General features: G+C 56.5%; 1 protein-coding gene across 1 annotated transcript; it reads left to right on the top strand.

Annotated features, from left to right (window-relative positions):
• Positions 1-1,542: 1,542 nt before the first annotated feature.
• MSX1 (msh homeobox 1) lies at positions 1,543-5,649 on the top strand. Its single transcript, XM_082837543.1, has 2 exons — positions 1,543-2,135; positions 4,503-5,649. Exons 1-2 carry the CDS (start codon positions 1,667-1,669, stop codon positions 4,943-4,945), a joined length of 912 nt encoding a protein of 303 aa, XP_082693669.1. The 5' UTR covers positions 1,543-1,666; the 3' UTR covers positions 4,946-5,649.
• The last annotated feature ends 13,660 nt before the right edge of the window (positions 5,650-19,309 follow it).

Raw genomic sequence — 19,309 nt, 5'->3', positions numbered from 1 at the left:
TCGCTGTCCCTCCGCGCTCGGATAATTACCCCGAAATGGCCACGGCAGCCCCTTGTGTTTCCTGGAGATTAGAACCCCGCAGCCATCAATGGCCGGTCCCGGTGAGCCGCCAATCACTGCCGCCAGCTCCCCGGGAGCCGCCGGCCTGGGCCCCGGGATAAGAAGCCATAAAAAAGAGGTTCAGAAAGCCGCCGAGCCCCGACCCAAGTTTGTGTACATCCTCCGTCTCCCCACACCCCCAACTCATTTTCCTGTATTTTTTAACAGCAAAAATAAAATCACGTTTCCTCCGAAATTGGCAAAATAAAAATTCTCAAGCCCGGCACCAAGGATCCGTCCCAGGAGCAGTCCTCTTTTCTTGGCCGTCTCTCCCAAATGCGCCTCCCCCTACCCCCAACACACACACACACACACACACACACACACACACACACACACACAAGATCAGCGATCCAGAGATAGGGACTGTTATTGTTTTTGCGGACACGCTGATCGAGGTTACGTTAAGGCCAGATCAGTGTTTTGTTGATGTTTCTGTTGGTTTTATATTCAATAAGTTTTATATCAAAAGGATCGGCTTCGTCCCCGAGCCGGTCGTCGGTATAGGTGCTGTTATCCTCCTGAAAGTTCACAGCTGGAAAGTACACATCGGGTATGAAACTCGATTATCCATTCCAGATAACATAATGTACTCTTATTGTTAACGTCCATAGCACCACGGGAGCGTGGCTTCTGGGGCAAACTTCAGTCCAGCGCTTAGGAGACAAAGGCCCACTTTTACGCAGAGGTAAAGTTTTGAAGATTGGAACAGAAGAAAATGAATGCTTAAAGAAGAAATTAATGTTATGTCTTTCTACTGTAATAAATAACCCTGCAGATTTTTTAAACTATAAAAAGAATATATATAAGAAATGGCTTCAACACAAATTATCGTGGTAGAGAAGAGGGGAGGCAGATATTGGAGGAGGACTATCCTCCACTATCCACTGGGTAGAAACAGACACAGCAACTGACTGAACGGAAAGGTAAGGGGAGAGGTAGGAGAGAGAAACAGGAAAGGAGTAGAGAAAAAAGGGAGGAATTGGGAAAGAGGGGCAATAAAGGAAGGGGAGGAGAGGGAAGAGCAGAAGAGAAGGACTGAGAACAAGGGAAAGTCCCCCAGGAACACAGTAAAATAGAGACCCAGGAGGAACCACACAGGGACAGGCGGCGCGGGCTTTAGCGCAGAGGAACGTTTCTCGAGCGCCCCCTCCCCTCCTCTGCCCTCCCGGGGCCGGACCCAGCCCTGCGCGCCCCGAGGCCCAGCGCGCCTCCGATCGAGTCCGCCGGAGCGGGGCCCAATGGATCGCGCCGGGACCGCCCCCTCGCGCTCTGATTGGCTGCCGCCGCACTGGCCTCGCCTTATTAACAAGTTCTCTGGGGAGCTGCGGCCCGACCCGGAGCCGGCTGGTGCGCCCGGGAACTCGGCCTGCGCGGCGGCGCCAGCGGATAAGCAGGCCCGGAGCGCCGGAGCTGGTCTTCTGGGGAGGGGCGGGAGGCGCGCGCGGGAGGGCCCGCCCGGCCAGGGCCCCGGGCAATCCCAGAGGCCGGGCGCGCTCCCAGCCCGCCCGAAGCTCATGCCCGGCGGCTGGCCGGAGCTGAGGCTGGAGGGGGGGCCCGGCTCTGCATGGCCCCGGCTGCTGACATGACTTCTTTGCCACTCGGTGTCAAAGTGGAGGACTCCGCCTTCGGCAAGCCGGCGGGGGGCGGCGGGGGCCAGACCCCCAGCACCACCACGGCCACGGCGGCCGCTATGGGCGCAGACGAGGAGGGGGCCAAGCCCAAAGTGTCCCCTTCGCTTCTGCCCTTCAGCGTGGAGGCGCTCATGGCCGATCACAGGAAGCCTGGGGCCAAAGACAGCGTCCTGGCGGCCTCCGAGGGCGCACAGGCGCCGGGCGGCTCCGCGCAGCCTCTGGGCTCCCGGCCCGGGTCGTTGGGCGCCCCGGATGCGCCGTCCTCGCCTCGGCCGCTCGGCCATTTCTCGGTGGGAGGACTCCTCAAGCTGCCAGAAGATGCGCTCGTCAAAGCCGAGAGCCCCGAGAAGCCCGAGAGGACCCCGTGGTTGCAGAACCCCCGCTTCTCCCCGCCCCCGGCCAGTGAGTAGCCAGAACCCAGGCGGCGGGGGAGGGGGCCAGCGGGGGTGCGGGACCCGAGGGCGCCAGGCCGCGCGCCGGCGCCTGCTTGTCTCAGGCGTCTGCGTACCTGCAGCCCGGTACCCGGGGCCCGTGCAGCAGATGGGTTGGCGGGGAGGCCGGCGGTTGATGCCTCACCCCACTCCCACCCAGGAAGAGGGTTGAGGCCTGGCTGAGGCCCAGCAGTCGGTCCACTTTCGCGGGCTCCTCGCCTTGGCTAGGCGACGCTGCGGATAGGAGTTCACTTGTAGGACGCGGTGTCTGGGCACCCTCTCCTCCTGCCTCTCCCACCCCCCAAACGACCCCAGGAGTCCCGCCTGGCTCCTCTTTCAGACCCTAAGCCCTGTTACTTCGCCGTTCCAGCAACGGGTGGGTTCTAGGGGTGCGGACACCTTTCCAGTGCTCAGTTTCACTTTCTCATAGTTGAAGCCTGGTGCGCCCCCTCCCCTTTTCCAACTCCTCCCCCAAAGTATTTCTTTGCCCAAAGTATTTCCTAATCTCTTGCAAAATCCTCCCCCCACACCTTCGTGTTTCAGGTAGACACTTGGTGCTCTGGGTGGATGGATCATTTAGGGGGAGGGGCCGCTCAGGTTCTAGTGGAGGGGGCGCTCAGGTTCCAGTGGAGGGGGCGGGGCACCAAGTCAGTTAGTGGGAGGCACCCCCTCCAACATGGTAGGGAGCTCCCAAATGTCTCGGACTGGGTCATGGAAGCTGACTCCAGCCGCTAAAGACGCCTCCGGGGTCGTTCCAAGGCCTCCGGGTCCCCTGGCTTCTCTGCGCAGCGAACACACTCGGAGATATTTCAGGAGCACGGGAAATTCCCAAGTTTTCCTCGTTTCCTCTGATTATTTTGCGCAGCATAATAGCAACCCGAATTCAATGGCGTGATGCTGAGGAATGATTTTTATCTGGGGATTAAACGTCTTTGAAAGGCCAGCCCCTCCCTGGGCCTAACGGCCGGAGAAGGTGGCCCAGCGCTGGGCTGTTGCTACCGAAGGGAGTGACGTTTCCCTCGGCGCCCGCCCCTCGGGTGGCCCGGCGGAAAGCGAGTCAGGGGCCAACTGCTTCCCGGACTCTCAATGGTCTCGACCAGGGAAGAAGCAGGGATGTTAACACGAGATTTCGTTTGACTCACATCCTGGTGGCCTGAGAGCCCAAAGGATCTCTTTTTTTTTTTTTTAAGCGTGCAAAAAACATTGCATAATTAGGCAAAACCCGCCTGGTGAAACATTCTCGATTTGAATTAATTGCTCCCCCGAGAGCAACTGCTGCATAGGCAAAGCGTCCTTTCCAAGACTTGAGGATTCTTTTAGGGCCTGGGTCCCGACCCAAAGTCGACGGGATCTCTGTTGTCCTGGGAATAATTTTGGTCCCTGTTTTAACTGGCCGCAGCTGCTGGGTGTGGCAGGGGTTGACTGGCCCCGCAGACCCTGTCCCGGACCTGCATGAGCCCTCTGAGGTGGTGCTCGCTCACAGCCCATCCTTGAGGTATATTTTGAAGCCGTAAGAAAAAGACACCTCGGCACCAGCAGTGTTGATCTCTGCGGACGGAGGCACCCCCCCACACACACACACATTTGAAAGTGACCAGAGGCCAAGGCACCGGGGATGGGAGAGGCGCAGGAGACAATTGAGACAATCAGAAGAAGCAGCCCCGTTAAGATGAAGCACCTCCTCAAACCATGGCACTTTTTATATTTGAGACTTGGCCGTGGTGCGACATTCGTGACATCCGGGGTCACTCCACCTCCAGTCAGCAGGGACCGAGCTTAGAACCCTGTAGGAACGCATTGTTCCAAGGGAAAGAGTGGAAATCAGAGATCTGGATTCCAGGCCACAGAATGGCCTAGCTCAGCGCTGACCACTTAGTGGGCACAGATAAATGTTCGGCCAACGCCTAAAACTAAACGTGATCCCGGGCTGGGTGCAGGGCCTCTTTCCGTGCGTTTCACCGCTCTAACATCCGCCGTCCCAATGTGCGTGGCGTGGCGGTGGAGAAGGCCCCACTGAGAAAGGCCTTCTTATGCAGCCATCTAGCTTTAAGGGCTGTCCCGCCTCTCCCCAGTTATTTCGGGCCTTGAACATGGGCTCGTGTCACCTGGAATCTTAGTTTCCTCATTTGCAAAAGGTAGACAAGAACATCTACCCTGAGGGGCTGCGGTGGGAATTGGAGAAAATATTTTCCAAGCGCTTCTCACGGTGCCTGGCGCTGAGGTGCTCCACGCAAATGAAGAGCGGGTGTTGTAATTTAATATTATTCCCATTTATGGGCCGATGACTCTCCCGCGCGGGTGTCTTAACCTCCTGCGTTTCTCTCTCTCGGCCCCCTAGGGCGGCTGAGCCCCCCGGCCTGCACCCTGCGCAAGCACAAGACCAACCGCAAGCCGCGGACGCCCTTCACCACAGCCCAGCTGCTGGCGCTGGAGCGCAAGTTCCGCCAGAAGCAGTACCTGTCCATCGCCGAGCGCGCCGAGTTCTCCAGCTCGCTCAGCCTCACGGAGACGCAGGTGAAGATCTGGTTTCAGAACCGCCGCGCCAAGGCCAAGAGACTGCAGGAGGCAGAGCTGGAGAAGCTGAAGATGGCCGCCAAACCCATGCTGCCCCCCGCAGCCTTCGGTCTGTCCTTCCCCCTCGGCGGCCCCGCGGCCGTAGCGGCCGCCGCGGGCGCCTCGCTCTACGGTGCCTCCAGCCCCTTCCAGCGCGCCGCGCTGCCCGTGGCGCCCGTGGGACTCTACACAGCCCACGTAGGCTACAGCATGTACCACCTGGCATAGAGGGCCCAGGGTCGCCTACCTGTGGTGCCAGCCGATCTCTCCAGCAAGCAGCAGGAGCCTTCCCCCAAGGCGCTCCCCTGCTCGGCCCCGCCTGGCTCCTTCCCTTTAACCCCTACACTGCTCTGGTTTCTCCTCTCGGTTGACCCCTGAGTTCACTCTCTGAAGTCTGATCCCTTCCCCCAAAGCGGCTAGAAGTGTCCCATAACGCTCTTCTAGAAGGTAGATCTACCCCCTCGAGTTATAGATGGTGGAACCGAGGCCAGAGAGGCTGAGAAATGTATCCACAGTCCCCAGCAGAGTTAGTGGTTGCACCAGAACTAGAGGCCGTGCCTCCTGCACCAGGCAGGAAAAAGCACAGAGAAATTCATGTCTGAAGATGTCGGAAACGAGAACAGTGGGAGAGAAAGAGAACTTAACAGGGGAGACGGATCCCAGGTCCTTCCACTGGAAAACTTAAGAGAACTTCAACAGCGAAACATTTGCTTTTGGGGGGAGGGATACACAGATGCGTGACAAAGGTAGGTTGAAAGGACCTCTCTCTTACCAGTACCAGAAAGAAATTGTAAAATAAAAATTCTCTTTCTATTTAACAGTACATTTGGGTGGCTCTCAAGATTCCCTTTGGAAGGGATTGCTGTAATATACTGTATATTTGAAATTTTATTATCATTTATATTATAGCTATATTTGTTAAATAAATTAATTTTAAGCTACAAGAAATTATCTCCTTATTGATTTAGTCTTCTAATTTTACTTCTTGCCATCTCTTCACATGTACAGTTGCTTTCAGTTTGATGGTAGTTGGATGCCAGCAACTTTTCAAAGGTGACGACAGGATATTCAGGGACGGGGGGGGGGTGTCTTTTTGAACACACAGGACCGACCTGCGTTAGCAAAGTCAAGTGGAGAATTGAAGCAATTACCTAGGATAATTAGGCTCAATTTTCCAATTCACTTTAAGCTGAAATCGACACTTGCTCAGGCGACCCATAACCGACTCTTTCTTTTTTCTCCCCTTTTAACCTGTCTATGAAAACAAAGCGAATCACCCAAATGGTTTGATGACTGCAGACAGCTGATCCAGACAATTCCCACCCCCGCAAACCTGTTTTTCCCACAGGAGGGCCAAGTGGGGGGTGGGGAGGCATTGCTTTGCTTCTCTAAATCGCCGCGCCCGTGTAGACGCGGTTTGCGGAACTAATTTTGGAGCTCCCAGAATGTGAGCGCCTTCACACTTCCTACGACGACCCTTAAAAAGAAAAAAATCTTTACCGAAAACCCAGGGCGACCATATACTTCCCGCCTTGGTGTGTCCTTTGCATGAGCCCTGCCTACAAACTTGGTTTTTCTTTTATATATAGTAGGTTATATTCAGGCTACCAGGAGAAGATATTTGAACGAGCGCCAAGTTTAGCCTTCTGGGGGCAATTCTGTGAGGATGTTGAAGGCAGAAAATGACCTCCAGCAAATAGAGCTTACTATGTTCCAGGCCCCGCTCTGTTCTCTTTCGAGTTGGGGGCCCTGCCTTAATTCTCACCAGATCTGCGCCCCTCCCCCCTCCCCCTCTGTCCGGCAGTGGCGGCGCCTCCAAACTCCACGCTGGGCAGCCCCCCGGCAGCCTTTGCTCGAGCCTTTGCGACGGGAAGCCAACACACCAAGGGTTGTCAGAACTCGAAGTTACCTGGCGTTGGACTCGGGGAGGGTGGACGTCTCCATGGATAGAGACCGTCTCACGACGTGGAAACCGAGTCTATGGCGCACTGCGCGGCTTCTAGCCCTAGGGGAGGTCAGCCTCGAATTCCAAGAGAGCGCAGGGTTGCGCGCACGCGCCCCAGGTGGGCTCTCGGCTAGTGCCGGGCAAGTTCCGGTGTACCGTGGGTCTCGGATGCTGCAGTCTAGGTAGCTCTGGCAAAGGCTCTGTCCCCGCGGCTGGCGCTGCAGCCTGAACTTGTCACAACTCCCCTCCCAAGGAAAAGAAAGCAAGCTTGCTGTGGAGTGCAGTTCCGATGACCAGGCAGTCCCCGGCCTCTGGGCGGGCACAAGCACGGCCATAACCCGAGTTGGGCCTCTTCATCCCCAAGGTAGGGGAGTTACATTTTAAAATGTCTTGTACTCCGTATGCCCACGCGGCCCCTTAGGGGGCTTAGGTACATCACTATGTCTTGCAGACACTGAAAGGATATTTCCCCCCTCTATAAACACAACATCCCGAGTGACCGCGCGCAGGACACCCTGGCTTCCACAAATCTTCCGGGTTCCTTTCTGGAACACCCCTGGCGACTCTCCTGTCTTGGGGGTTGTACTGAACTTGAAGTCAGAGAAGCCCATGTGGTTGATCCCAGCCCTGCCACTTCCTAGCTGCCTGACTTTTTGGGTAGGGAAGATCACTCTGTCTCTCCATTCCTGTTTTCTCATCTGCGAAATGGTCCTGGGAATCCTTCCCCCCCCCCAGGAGTTTGGGGAAGCGTCAACGAGCCCTTGCGCGGGAGGGCGCCCGGGTTATACGGGGCGGTCTGAATTTTCTCAGCTCACGGTGCTTCGGCAAACTGGAATCTTTTCCACCCGTGCGGGATAGGGGAATGGCGGGGCAGGATCGGGTATCTCCTCCGGCCCGTGCTCCCGGGCCTCCTGGCTCCTCGAAACTTGGCAATTTAGGGTCCAGGCAACCTTAGAGCAACATAATTGCAGTAATGAGCAACTGTTCGCGCTCAGCAGACGCACCGAGGCTCCAGCTTGGCGGTAGCTGCAGGCGAAGTGGGCGCGCCCCCTTCCCCCACCCAGCGCCTCAGCCAGTAGGGAACCGGCCACCGCCCTGGGACCCCCGCCCAAGCCCGCTTCCGCGAGCACCCCAGCCCTTCTGCAAGCCTTGGGTCCGGGTCTCCTTCCACTCCTATGTCCCCTGGTTTCCCCATTTTTGTTTCTTTTCGTTCAGCCTTTTCTTTGCCTCCCTGCTTTTGTTTCTGAATTCCCTCCCTCGATAGGGCGTGCACACATAAGGTGCTCAATAAATGTTTGCTGGATCAGGGCGGCGCGCCGCTGTGGGGTGAGGACCCTGAGCCAGATTCAGCCGGGTCCGGCGGGAATTCGAGGCGGGGCTGGGGCACTGCTTCTTGTCCAGCCGAGTCCTTGGAACGCAGTTGCTTGTTTATCAAGCGAGGGCGGAGTGGGCAGGGGTTCCCGGGTCTGGTCCTTTAAGGATCGATTTCCTTGCCTGGCAGGAAACGTCGGGTCAATCACGACGGAGTCGCCACCTACCTCGCTTGTACTTTGTGATGGAGGAGGAGCCAGCACTTAACGCAGCCTACTGTGCGCTGGAGTTCAGGCGCACGCCACCTCCCCCGCGCCTCCCAACAACCCTAGGAGATTTTTTTACAAGGGAGAGCACTGCGGTTCAGAGAGGTTACGCGGTTTTCCCAAGGTCACACAGCCAATAAGGGGGAGAGCAAGGATTCCGAACACAGATTCCACTCGGGGATCCACGCTTTCCCGGTACTGCCCAGCTCCCTCTCGTTGAGGGTCACACAGTCCGGGCCAGCAATTTGGGGCTGGGAAAACCGGCCGCTTAGAACTCAGGCCCTAGCTCTTCGAATTTAACTCCTTCCAGCCCTGACCACAAGTAAGCGCTGTCCCTTGGGGAACAAGAGGGGCATCTCACCTGCCCTGCACGCTGTCTGTGAATGCGTTTTCGTTTTGTTGGGGAGGAGACGGACATCTCAATCTGCAAAACTCAGCTTCTGACCACTCTGGCGAGACCAAAGCCCATGGCGTGGAAGCCCGCGGAGAACCGAGATTACCGGGCGGCGAGGGGCCTGGGGGGCTCCTAGCTCTGTGTGCAGGTCGGCGGGGCCCGGGCGGCCAGGGACCTGCGAGGCTGGGGTGGGGCTGGAGAGCTCGCGCTAAGAGGGCCTAGTTCTAGGGTTCCTTTCTCTGCTCTATGACCCGGGGCTGAAGGCCCAGCTCTCTCAGGAGACCCAGTGAAGACAGTTACTCACGAGGCACAAGGCGGGAGCCATGAGTGCGAATCCTACCGCTGTGAGGCTGGCCCCGGGCCACGCGCCGACCGATGCCCCCTAGTGACCCACGGCGCGGAGGTGAGGCCGGCCTGGCCTCGGCCTGCGCCCAGCCTGGAGCCCTCGGGGGCGCAACGGGAAGCAGCGAGGAGAGGCCGCGGCCGCCTTTCAACTAGGCGGCTGGCGCCGGCCTGGCCTGGCCCCCGGGGCCGTGCAGCCTCCCCGACTCTGTCCCCGCCCGCTCAGCAGCTCACACCGCGGCCGGGCCGGGACACTCCCCCAGCCCCGCCGCCCGCCGCCGGGACAAACACCTTAACCTACCCCCGCCCGGTGTCCATTCTTCAGAGCACCCCAGCTCGCCCGCCCCAGACTCTTGGATTTCCTTCCGCTCCACTCAGCTCCCACTGCCGCCGTGCACCGCACCCCCGCTCCACGCCTTCGGCGACCCTCCCATCACACTGGCCTGCCTCCTCCACAGCGCCCTCCCGCGGCCCCGCAGGCCCACAGCCCCTGCTCTCGCCAGCCCCTGCCCCTTGCTGCGCTGGAGCCTGACGCTGGACTAGGCTCCCTCGGCGACAGAGAGCGCTTGCTCTTGAGCGCGCAAGCACGCACGCACACACACACACGAACATATATCAGCAACGCATATACAACACACCAACACACAGCACAGCATACATCTAACGCACACACAGAACTGACACATGCAAAACATGTTACAACCAACACAGATACCCAACACACATCCAATCAACACTCATCACACACACAAACAGAACCAGCACACATCACCAACCATACACACCCAGCACACAGACCCACACAGTCAACAAATACACACACACACAAACGGCACTTCCCAAACACATGCAATTCGACACACACAACACATACACAACCAAGCCACACAGACACCTAACCACACAAAACCAACATATGCTGCACACTGTGTACACATAAAACCAACACATATACCCAACCAAACACACACAGCACACACCCAACGCCCACAGTCAACATACACGCATTCCAATGAACACGGCTCCAGTTCATAGAGACACATCAAGGCTACGCTCCAACGTCCTACGCGAGTTCTGTCACTTAGGACCGGGTGACACTGATATTTACACATAATCTTGGGTGGGGGAGACCCACTGATAGACATTGATTGGGGGGAGATAAACTCTGAGAAATGATGTACTGAGAGACTTCCAGCCCGCAGAAAGAGACTTCTGGCAGAGGCTGAGAGAAGCCACTCAGAGACTGGGCCACAGGGCTCCACAGAGGAGAGAGCCGCATAGCCTAGAGCACAGCGGATGCGGTTAGGGGGAGATCTGCTGCGTGGAGGACACCGTGAGGGAACGTGCCCAGCGCGTGTGCGTGGGATCAATCCCAGGATGAAAAAGCTTTTCCTGGGAGGCACCAAGAATCGCCCACAGGAATGCTAGGCGCTCCCAAGTACCCCGGGGTGACTTCAGCTCTTCTTTCTCATCCTGGGGGTCCTCCTTGGAAACCCCCTCCCCCCAACCCTCCGTCTCACACACCCGCCGTGTGCCTCCGCAGAGTCTCCAACGCCTTCCCAGGAATCAGATCCGACATCCTGCACGTGCTCCGCTGAACCCAGGCCCAAGATCTGGAATAGCCATTCAGACACCCCCCCCCACCCCCGCCCCGTCCTGCCCCCAACCGAGAAGGCGGTGCTTCTAGAAGTAGCCAGTTTACCGCTGGAGTCAGACCATCTGGTCTTAGGAATCCTGGTTTTGGTACTTATTAGCTGTGTGAACTTGGGCAAGTTACTTAACCTCTCTGAGCCTTTCCCCGTAGAGAAAGTGTGGAATGTGGCAACAATCCCTTTGAATTATTAAGAGTATAAAATGAAATAAAGTGCTTGTGAGATGCCTCGCACTGCCAGCAATTACCCTTGATTATGAGTACTTGGGGTGTGTGCGTGTGTACTTTCCTAGAGAATCCGAAAGAGTCGGGGCTGACGACTCAGACATGGGGGCTGGAATCCAGGTTTATGCCTTTCTGGATGGTGAATTCTAGCAAGTTGATGCTCCTCTCGGAACCTATGAAATCTGCCCCAAAGCCTGGCTCGCAGGGCCTAGAGCATCGTGGCGGGGTGCAATAAAGACCTGTGTTTGCGGGTAGTAAAAGCGAATTCAACGGGCTGACTGGGAGCAGAGAATGATCGGCCCCGACCAGAGGCTGAGTGGGTCCGGGCTCCCACCGCGGCTCCCTTTGCTGCCCATTTTTTAGGCCAGGAAACTATGGCTCCAGGCGGGCGCCGAGCGGTGGCTGGATCCCAACTCACTGCTGTAGGACCGCAGGGGCTGCCTCCTTCCCCACCCATGGGAAGCGGGTTTTGCAGACGCGGGGCTGCGGTCTGGGTGAGGTTTTCCGTGCTCGGCGCTGCGAGTCTGTGCGTGCACGCACGCGGGGCGCTGCAGGCTGTCTTTGCCCTGTTTACCAGGAGCTGGGTGGGGTAGGTTTGGGTAGATGCGGGCGCGACCTCAAAGCCTCCTCTGCGCGGGGCCACTTCCCTGCCTCCCCAGCCAGGCACCTTCAGGACTCCTCGGCCCCTGTCACTTTGTCCACACTCAGGTGAGCTACCCCGAGGGAAGGCTGAACTCTGCGTTTGGGGATGCTACTTAAAAAAAGATACCCCGTTTTCTCTCTTATGACCGGTTCCCTGCTTCCCTCCGGTGGCAGTTGGGGCTCTTCTACTAAACAAGTGGCCAATGTCAGGGCCACACCTACTGGAAGTAAATATTTGGGGCAGGCTGAGTGACACCCCACACCCCCCCCCCCCGATTCTCTGAGACTCAGGCTCCATGTCTGCTAAGTGGGCACAGCAATGACTCCTGGGAGGGTTGGAGAGAGCTAAAGGGAAAGAGCTCTCCCCAGGTCTGTTGGTCTGTTATATCACCTGCGTTCCCAAGCTGGGGCTGGGAAATAACGATGGACCTATCCTTCCGGATGTGACTGTGGTAACGTGTAGAGCCCTTGCATGTACAAGAACCATTCCAGGCACTCCATGTGGATTATGTCAACGAATCCTCACTACCAGGAGGGCATGCGCCATTGGTATCCCCATTTCATAGACGAGGAAACTGCAGCATAGATCGAATGACTCAGGAAAAAGCACACAGCTAATGAGAGCTGGAGCAGAGCTTCTGAACGAGGCAGCCTTTGCTGGGCGCTGTCACCTAGCCTCTCACTTCTCTGAGCCTCAGTTTTCTGGCCCCAGGAATGGAGTCACATTCAGGCTAATGCAGAGGAAGCTGGGGTGACTCGACCTGGAACGTGCCTGGGGAGCAGGAGAGCATGCAGCACAGTGGAGGGATGGCCACGATCACGCTCTGTGCTGGTCGTGCTGATAACCTCTGTGGCTGCTATGGCTGGCCAATTGGAAGTTGGGATGCCTGGATCCCCCAGGGCATGGGTGGGTGGTCCTAAGGGTGAGGGATGAGTGGGTGAAAAGTGGCAGGGGTGTTCTTGTCCTCGGATGGTGGTGGGAAGGATGGAAGATTCTGTACCACTGCGAACCCAGAATTAATCCTTTAATCCTCTCCCTTAGACTCAGACCCACTATTAACCCATATTACAGGTGAGGAAACCAAGTCACAGGGCGGGTAAGTGACTTGCCAAGGGTCACACAAGTGCCTAAGACCGGATCAGTGTTTTCCATCAACCACTGACGATACCTCCAGCGTGAATGCAGAAACTCATCTGAATGGCAACAAAGCCACCAGGAAGCACCGGCACCTGGGCCAGAGCACTTGGCAGAATCCCCCTCGGACCACAGTCAGAACGGACCAGGTTGCCTTGCTCTGGGTGCTTGGTGCCTCCCTAAACCCACGTCAGATTTGGAGAAACCATTCTGGACATCGCCTTAGAGATGTGCCGTTGTCGCCAATGGGATCAATGTCCTCATGCACAGATGAGAAAACTGAGGCTTGAAGGGGTCGTGCTATGTGGCCAAGGTCACAAACTGAAAGTCTGTGTCCAGTGTACTTTCATTAATTCATTCAATGGTTGAACAAGACGAACACACTAACAAATACGAACTTCAGGTAGCGATGAATGCTTTGAAGGGAGAAGATAACAGGACAGCGACAGGAAGCACAGTGGGAACGGTCAAGGTGGACCTCTCTACGGAGGCGACCTGTGAGCTAAGACCCAAAGGGCGAAGAGGAGCCAAGGGAAGTATCTCCTGTGGAGAGGGACCAGCCAGTGCAAAGGCCCTGAGGCGGGAAGAGGCTAGCCAAGGCTGAAACTGGCCTCTGTCGAATTAAGAGTAGGAGGCCTACAGGGTCCGCTTTGCAGTTTCTGAAGCTCTGGGAGATGTTAGCGAGGAGAACGGTGGGGGCGGAATAGGAGGGACCGCGGGCCCCAGTTAGAGGGAAAGTGATGGCGACTTGGACCAGGGTGACCGCTGAAGAGATGCTTTTTTCTTGATAACCTTCCTTCTCTTCTGCGCCTCTCCCCGCTCCGACACCTTCGGAGAGAGTTTCTGGAGAAGCTTGGCAACCCGGCGGGGTGAGGCAAGCCCCAGGCCCCACTGTAGTTTCTCTTCCCTTCGGAGCTCATTCAGATTCGAGACCCCGCCCCCCGGCGCCCTGGTCCCGCCCTGGAGTCCCTGGAACCCGGCCGCGCCAGCCCTAGAGCCAGCTGGGCCTCAGCTGTGGGGCGGAGTCCGCCGCGGACACCCCCCGCGGCGACCGCAGCTCACAACTACGGTCCCCCGCCCCTCCCTCTGACACCCGGCCTGGCTCCCGAGGCCCAGCTGTGCGCCAGCTGTGCGGTCCCGCCCCGGAGTGCGCTCCCGGAGCTCAGCCGTCCTCCAGGGCCTGCCCTGGATCCATCTCGCAGTTTAGGAGACTGAGGCCTGGACGCCAGCGAAGGAAGAGGATTGCCTGCTATTGGGCAGGGGCGGGTACATGACTCTGCGCCCAGCGCCTGCCTTGCACAGTCCCATTTAACCCTCACGAACCGACGACAGGATTCTTATCGTTACCGCTTTGCACACAGCAGCACACTGCTGCCCAGCGAAGTGAAGGTACTTGCCCAGGGCCACGTGGCTAGACAAGATTCCAAGCCACACCGGGGAAGTCAAGCCAGGTGCCCAGGGCGCAAAAGTTGGGGAAGCACTCACTCTCGGGGCTGTGTGAGTGCAGGGTGGGCACACGGAGGGAAGGGACTACATGTCCAGAGAGTGAAGATACTCCCCCTCAATTATCTGAATAATATCTGCTCCTTTGGTGTTATTAACAAAGGTGGAGCCTGGGCTCCCTGCCCTGACCCCCACTTTATTCATGCTTCAAGTCTTGCACCAAGTACATCTGTCAACATCGTTTCCTCCTGTGAGCTGAGGGCAGGCTGTGGTTTGATAGATTCTTTTATGCCAGCGCCCAGTACAGCCCCGGGTGGGGAAGCAAGTACCGCATCCCCTAAATGAGCGCTTACTCTGAGCCAGGCGCTGTGCCAGGCGCGTAACACGCGCTATTTCACTTAATTCACCCTATGACCTTCAAAGAAAAGATTGTCTTTACTCCCTTTCTTAGACACGTCAGTTGTGCTCCACACATGTCAAGTGACCCGTCCAAGGTCACTAAGCAGCTTCCGGGTGAACCCTCAGGAACCTGGACTCTTGACCGGGATACCCAGTTTTCCTCCACGCTGGGGCCGGGCAGGGTGAGGGGCGGGAGGTGGTTTCGAAGAAGTTCGGGAGGTGAGACCTGAGCTGGAAACTTCATGGCGCATTGATTTGGGCGGGGGACGCAAGGAGGCGCCCTGCGAATATTTCTGCTCTCTTAAAACGCCTGTCGGCTGATACCTGAGGCTCATCCAGGTCAAATCGAACTGCTCAGGGTCCGGGGCTGGGGCGGCGGATCCGAGAGGCCCGGTCAGCGGACTCCCTGGCCCAGTAAACGCTACTGGGTTCGTGGATGAGAGCTTGGGGCAGGTGCACCGCCTGCGTCCTGGCTTCGATTTCTAGAAGGGGAGCCCTCAGTCTGACTCCATAGGTCCCCTGAGAGCCGGGCTGGAGGAGGCAGGGAAAGGTGGTGAGGACCCTGAAAGGACATTCTTCTTACCCTTCCTTCACCCCGCCCCAATTCTTTTCCCTTTCTCACCTTTAATTTTCAATGTGATTAAGATAGTTTCTTATGTTGAAAGGTGTGAAGTGACCACTAGAGACCCTGGGCCACCCACTCATTTGATGAGTGTTCATTGTGTCAGGCAAGCCGGGAGAGGTGTTGGGGACAATGCTGTGACAAGACAAGGTGCTGGTCCCTGAGCAGCTCAGAATGAGAGTGGAGGCTGCTGGCACTAACAATGACATGAAAACATGTTGTCAAGCCAGGTGGTATGATGAGGATGTGTCTGGGAGCATGGGATCCCTGACGGGGGATGTAGGGAACATTTTAATAGAATAAAGGACCTCCAGGCCAAGGGACCAGGAAATGCAAAGGTCCCCCATCACTGACGTGGGTAGAATTTTGCGGCTTCGAGCATCCTTTAGCAGTGGAAAGGCACTGGCATGATTTGTCTGGAAAACGGACATCTCTGCTTTTAAACCGAATTCACAAATCTGGTCTCCTTTGATTTTCATCATCTAGCGTGCACTTGGGACACGTTCTCACTGTGCCCATTTTACAGATGAGGGAACTGAGGCCCAGTGCCCTGCCATGGCCCCTCAGTGCATGAGAGGGTAAATCTGGGGTGAGAGGGCAAACCTGAGTCATTCCATGACACCCCAGCTGACTCCAGATGGACTGGTTTCAGGTGATTGCTTAGATCTATGTCTGCCTCCCACCAGCACATCCATTTAAGGAAGGACGAGGCATGCAGTTTGGATGGGCCACAAGCAACGTTCCTGAGCTGGCTGAAGGTATCAGAGCATGGAGCAGAGCGAGCGAGCGAGCGAGAGAGAGAGAGAGAGAGAGAGAGAGAGAGAGAGAGAGAGAGAGAGAGTGCATTGTCTTGCTGAGTGGCCTCCGGAGAGGCTCCGGAAGTCTTGGTGTCTGAAGATCTACAATTTTACAGATGTTCGTTGATCTTGGGGGTCTTCATTTTCCTGAGTCAAATCTGCTCCTCCTGGGTGGAATTCTAAGTTGCCTGGGCAGTCCTTGTTTCCACCTGGGAGGGTGTGCCTACCACTGGTCTCCATCTGCAGCTGGGTGAGTCCAGCACTGCACTCAGGCCCGCCTCACCAGGATTGAATGGGAGCTCTGAAATTCTCTGATGGAATGAAGCCCACCCCCTACCCCTGCCTGCAGGGGCCATTCTGATTTTGTTCTCATGCTGAGCTGGCTTCATGGGCCTGTGACTGGTGTGGTCACACTGGGACCCACTCTCAGAAGGGTCCCAGGCTGGGGGTTTAATGCTGCAGTCACTGTCTCAAAGTCCTTAGTAATTTGACCGTTGAGTTTACATTTTGTAAGTGAGGTCTAATGTGCTGGGGGCTTGGACCTGTCTCCAGCTGCCTCCCGGGACAGGTTTTGGCTGTCTGCTCCCCTCCTTCCTGGTAACTCAGGACCCACCCAGCCTCCTCCTCTGCTCCCTCCCAGTGACTGCTGCTGCTTCTCTCCATCTGGCAGGGGCCAGTGTGCCAGGGTGCGCAGACATGCCAGGGCATCTGGAGGTGGGGCATGGTGGCCGAGCGTGTCCCATGGGCAACTTGGGAGGGGTGAGCCTCTTGTCCACCCTGATCCGGGAGCCCAGCACATTCCAGCATAGAGATTGCAACACCCTTGGGGATCACCCGTTTGCCAAGGGTCGGGGCAGGGGGTCCGAGGGAAGAGGAGGTACCTGGCCCATTCGACTTCCCCATCGTTGGTTAGGTCTGGTGGCTGTCGGGATGGGGAGCCAGGCAGCTTGTGGAGTGGGCGCGTGCAGCCAGGTCACACGTGGGGCCCCCCAGACACCTGCCAGTGTCCCTGTGAACACAAGGGGGTGACACCACATGGGAAACCCCTCTACAGGACAAGAGTGAGGCCACAGGGAGAGGCAAACACTTTCTACGTGAGCCCCTTTAGCACACTTTCACCCCGGCTTTTTGAAAAAGGGGCTGTGCATTTTCGCTTTGACCTGGACCCCACAGACTATGCAGCCAGTCTTGCCCCCGTGTGCCGGGTGGCTCATGGGTTTTTCTTGCTGGAGGCCCAGTATCGCTCACCCGACCCGCAGAGCTGCTCCTCCAGGGGCCTGGGCAGAGGTAAGAGCAAGCTCTCAGCTAATAAGTCTTCGTAAAATGGGATGCCCGGCTCCCACACGAACCCCAGCTTTACAAGGAGGTGCTCTTGACAGCACACCAGCAGGAACTGCTGCTTCGGTTCAGGGGAGACGTGTCTGCCATGTTCTGGGAGTTCCAGGCTCAGAATCAGAGAGCTAGCTGGACACGGAGACAGCCAGTCATGGGTGCAGGTCCTGATGGGCCATAGGAGGAAACTGAGGCCCAGAGAGAGTTGATGACAGTCTGGGGGTCTCACTGGGCGGAGGAGCAGAGTGAGGTCAGGCACTCAGGTCATCTGGTCCAGCTTAAGTCCAAAGCAAACATCCCTGCTATCCCCCTGCCTTCAGTGAGCTTTGATATAACGGTTTCTAAGACCCTTTAGCTTGCTGCTTGGTCCATCCTGTCCAGATCTCCATAGCAGCTGCAGAAGGGACCTTTAAAAACTTGAAATCTGATCATTTCACTCCCCAGCTCTAAACGCCTCAATGGCTTCCCATCTCCTTCACAGTGAAGTGCAGAGTCCTTACCCTACAAGGCCCTACGTGATCTGCCCCACTGCCCCCTATGACTTTCCCAATTACTCTTGCGATGGTAGCTCCTCTGGCCTTCTGGATGTCTCTCAAGCGCAGCACACATACCCCTGCCCCAGGGCCTTTGCACTTACTGTTGCCTTTGCCTGCAGTGCTTTTCTCTGGGTATTTGTATGCCTGCAGGCTCTTTCTCTCTCTCAGGTTTCTGCTCCAGTGTCTCAGAGAAGCCTTTCCTACTCCCCCTGTCTAAAATTGCATTGTCTTCACTGCATGATCACGATTAAGCTTGCTTTGTTTTCCTTCATATAAATCACTACCTGAGAGCCGAGTGTATGTTTACATGTTTATGTATTTCCTGTCTCTTCCCAGCTTGACTCTCAACACCATGAGGCAGTGACTGTGCCCAGCACGTGGGACAGTGCTCAGTGCATAGTAAGGCTTCAGTATTTATTAATTAAATGAAGACTTCTCGTCTCACACACAGGAGGAGCCCTGAGAGGTTCTGTGGGCAGCTCTAGGCCCTGCAGGTCTGGGGGAGCAGCTGGCTGGCAAACTGGGCCCCTGAACAATGGGCCCAGTTTTTGGTCTCTGTCCACACTGCTGCCCATTTCTCAGAGGAGGCCCTGGGAAACCTGGATACCCAGGAAGCAGGAAGATGGGTGCTGAGAAGTCAGCAGCTTCCCATCTGACAGCTCCGGGAACACAGATTTAGGGGAAAATGGTAAAGGAGGAAAAGGCCATCATTTCCATGCAGGCCTGGCAGCTCTCACATCCTGCTACGTCCCTGTCCAGAGTGAAGGCAGGACACCTTGAGATTCAAAGGAGGGACGGGCTTGGCGTGCACATGGAGTTGATGTTGATGGAGCTGAGAGCCATTCTTGGAGCCAGGAAGCTCGGGTTCAAGTGCTGGCTGCTCGCTAACTGGCCACGTGAACTTGGGCATGTTTCTTTGCTTCTCTAGTTAACAGTTTTTTCATCTGTGTAATGGGTGTCGTAATTCCTGCCTCATGGGACCAGTATGGGGATTAAATGAGTCAATGCATGTGACATATTTGGAATAGTGACAGGGACTTAGTAAGGTCTCAAAATTCCCCACTACTATCAGGTTCCTGGACTCAGAAGCCAGAAAGCCTGAGGCTTGGTTCCTGCTCTCCTGCCCACCCCTGCCGCAACATCAGCCAGTGTGGGAGAGAAAAGAGAGGAGGAGAAATACCGGGGGAAGAGACACACAGATACGTCCCCCAGCTGCACGCTCCTCTTGGAGACTCTCACCCCAAATCAGCGAGGCTGACAAAGCAGGAGTTATAACTCCCTTGTGCCAAACAAGGAGACCAAGGGCCAGAAAGTTTGGGGTATTTGCCTAAGGTTGCACAGGGAGGAATGGACTAGAATTAGCCCGGATGTTTGGATTCCTGGACCTGTGCTCCGTTCCCATCACATTTTCACACTGGCCTGCTTTTCCTAGCATCTGCCTTCTGCATTACAGCTGGCTGCCTTTTTTATTTTCTAGTTTTTTCAGGACTTGGATGAGCCGGAGCCTGAAGACATAATAGCGAGTTGGACCCTGTTTCACCACTGATCCCAG

The sequence above is a fragment of the Leucopleurus acutus genome, assembly GCF_964270905.1.
Source record: "Leucopleurus acutus genome assembly, chromosome: 4".
Classification (NCBI taxonomy): Eukaryota; Metazoa; Chordata; class Mammalia; order Artiodactyla; family Delphinidae; genus Leucopleurus; species Leucopleurus acutus.
Note: the sequence above shows the minus strand (reverse complement) of the source record. Positions and strands in the feature narration are given on the sequence as shown.

Excerpts from the sequence above, each read along its gene's own strand:
- MSX1 (XM_082837543.1), top strand. The coding sequence starts at position 1,667 with ATGGCCCCGGCTGCTGACATGACTTCTTTGCCACTCGGTGTCAAAGTG. Across the intron at positions 2,136-4,502 it reads CTTCTCCCCGCCCCCGGCCA|GGCGGCTGAGCCCCCCGGCC; the intron begins GTGAGTAGCCAG and ends TCGGCCCCCTAG.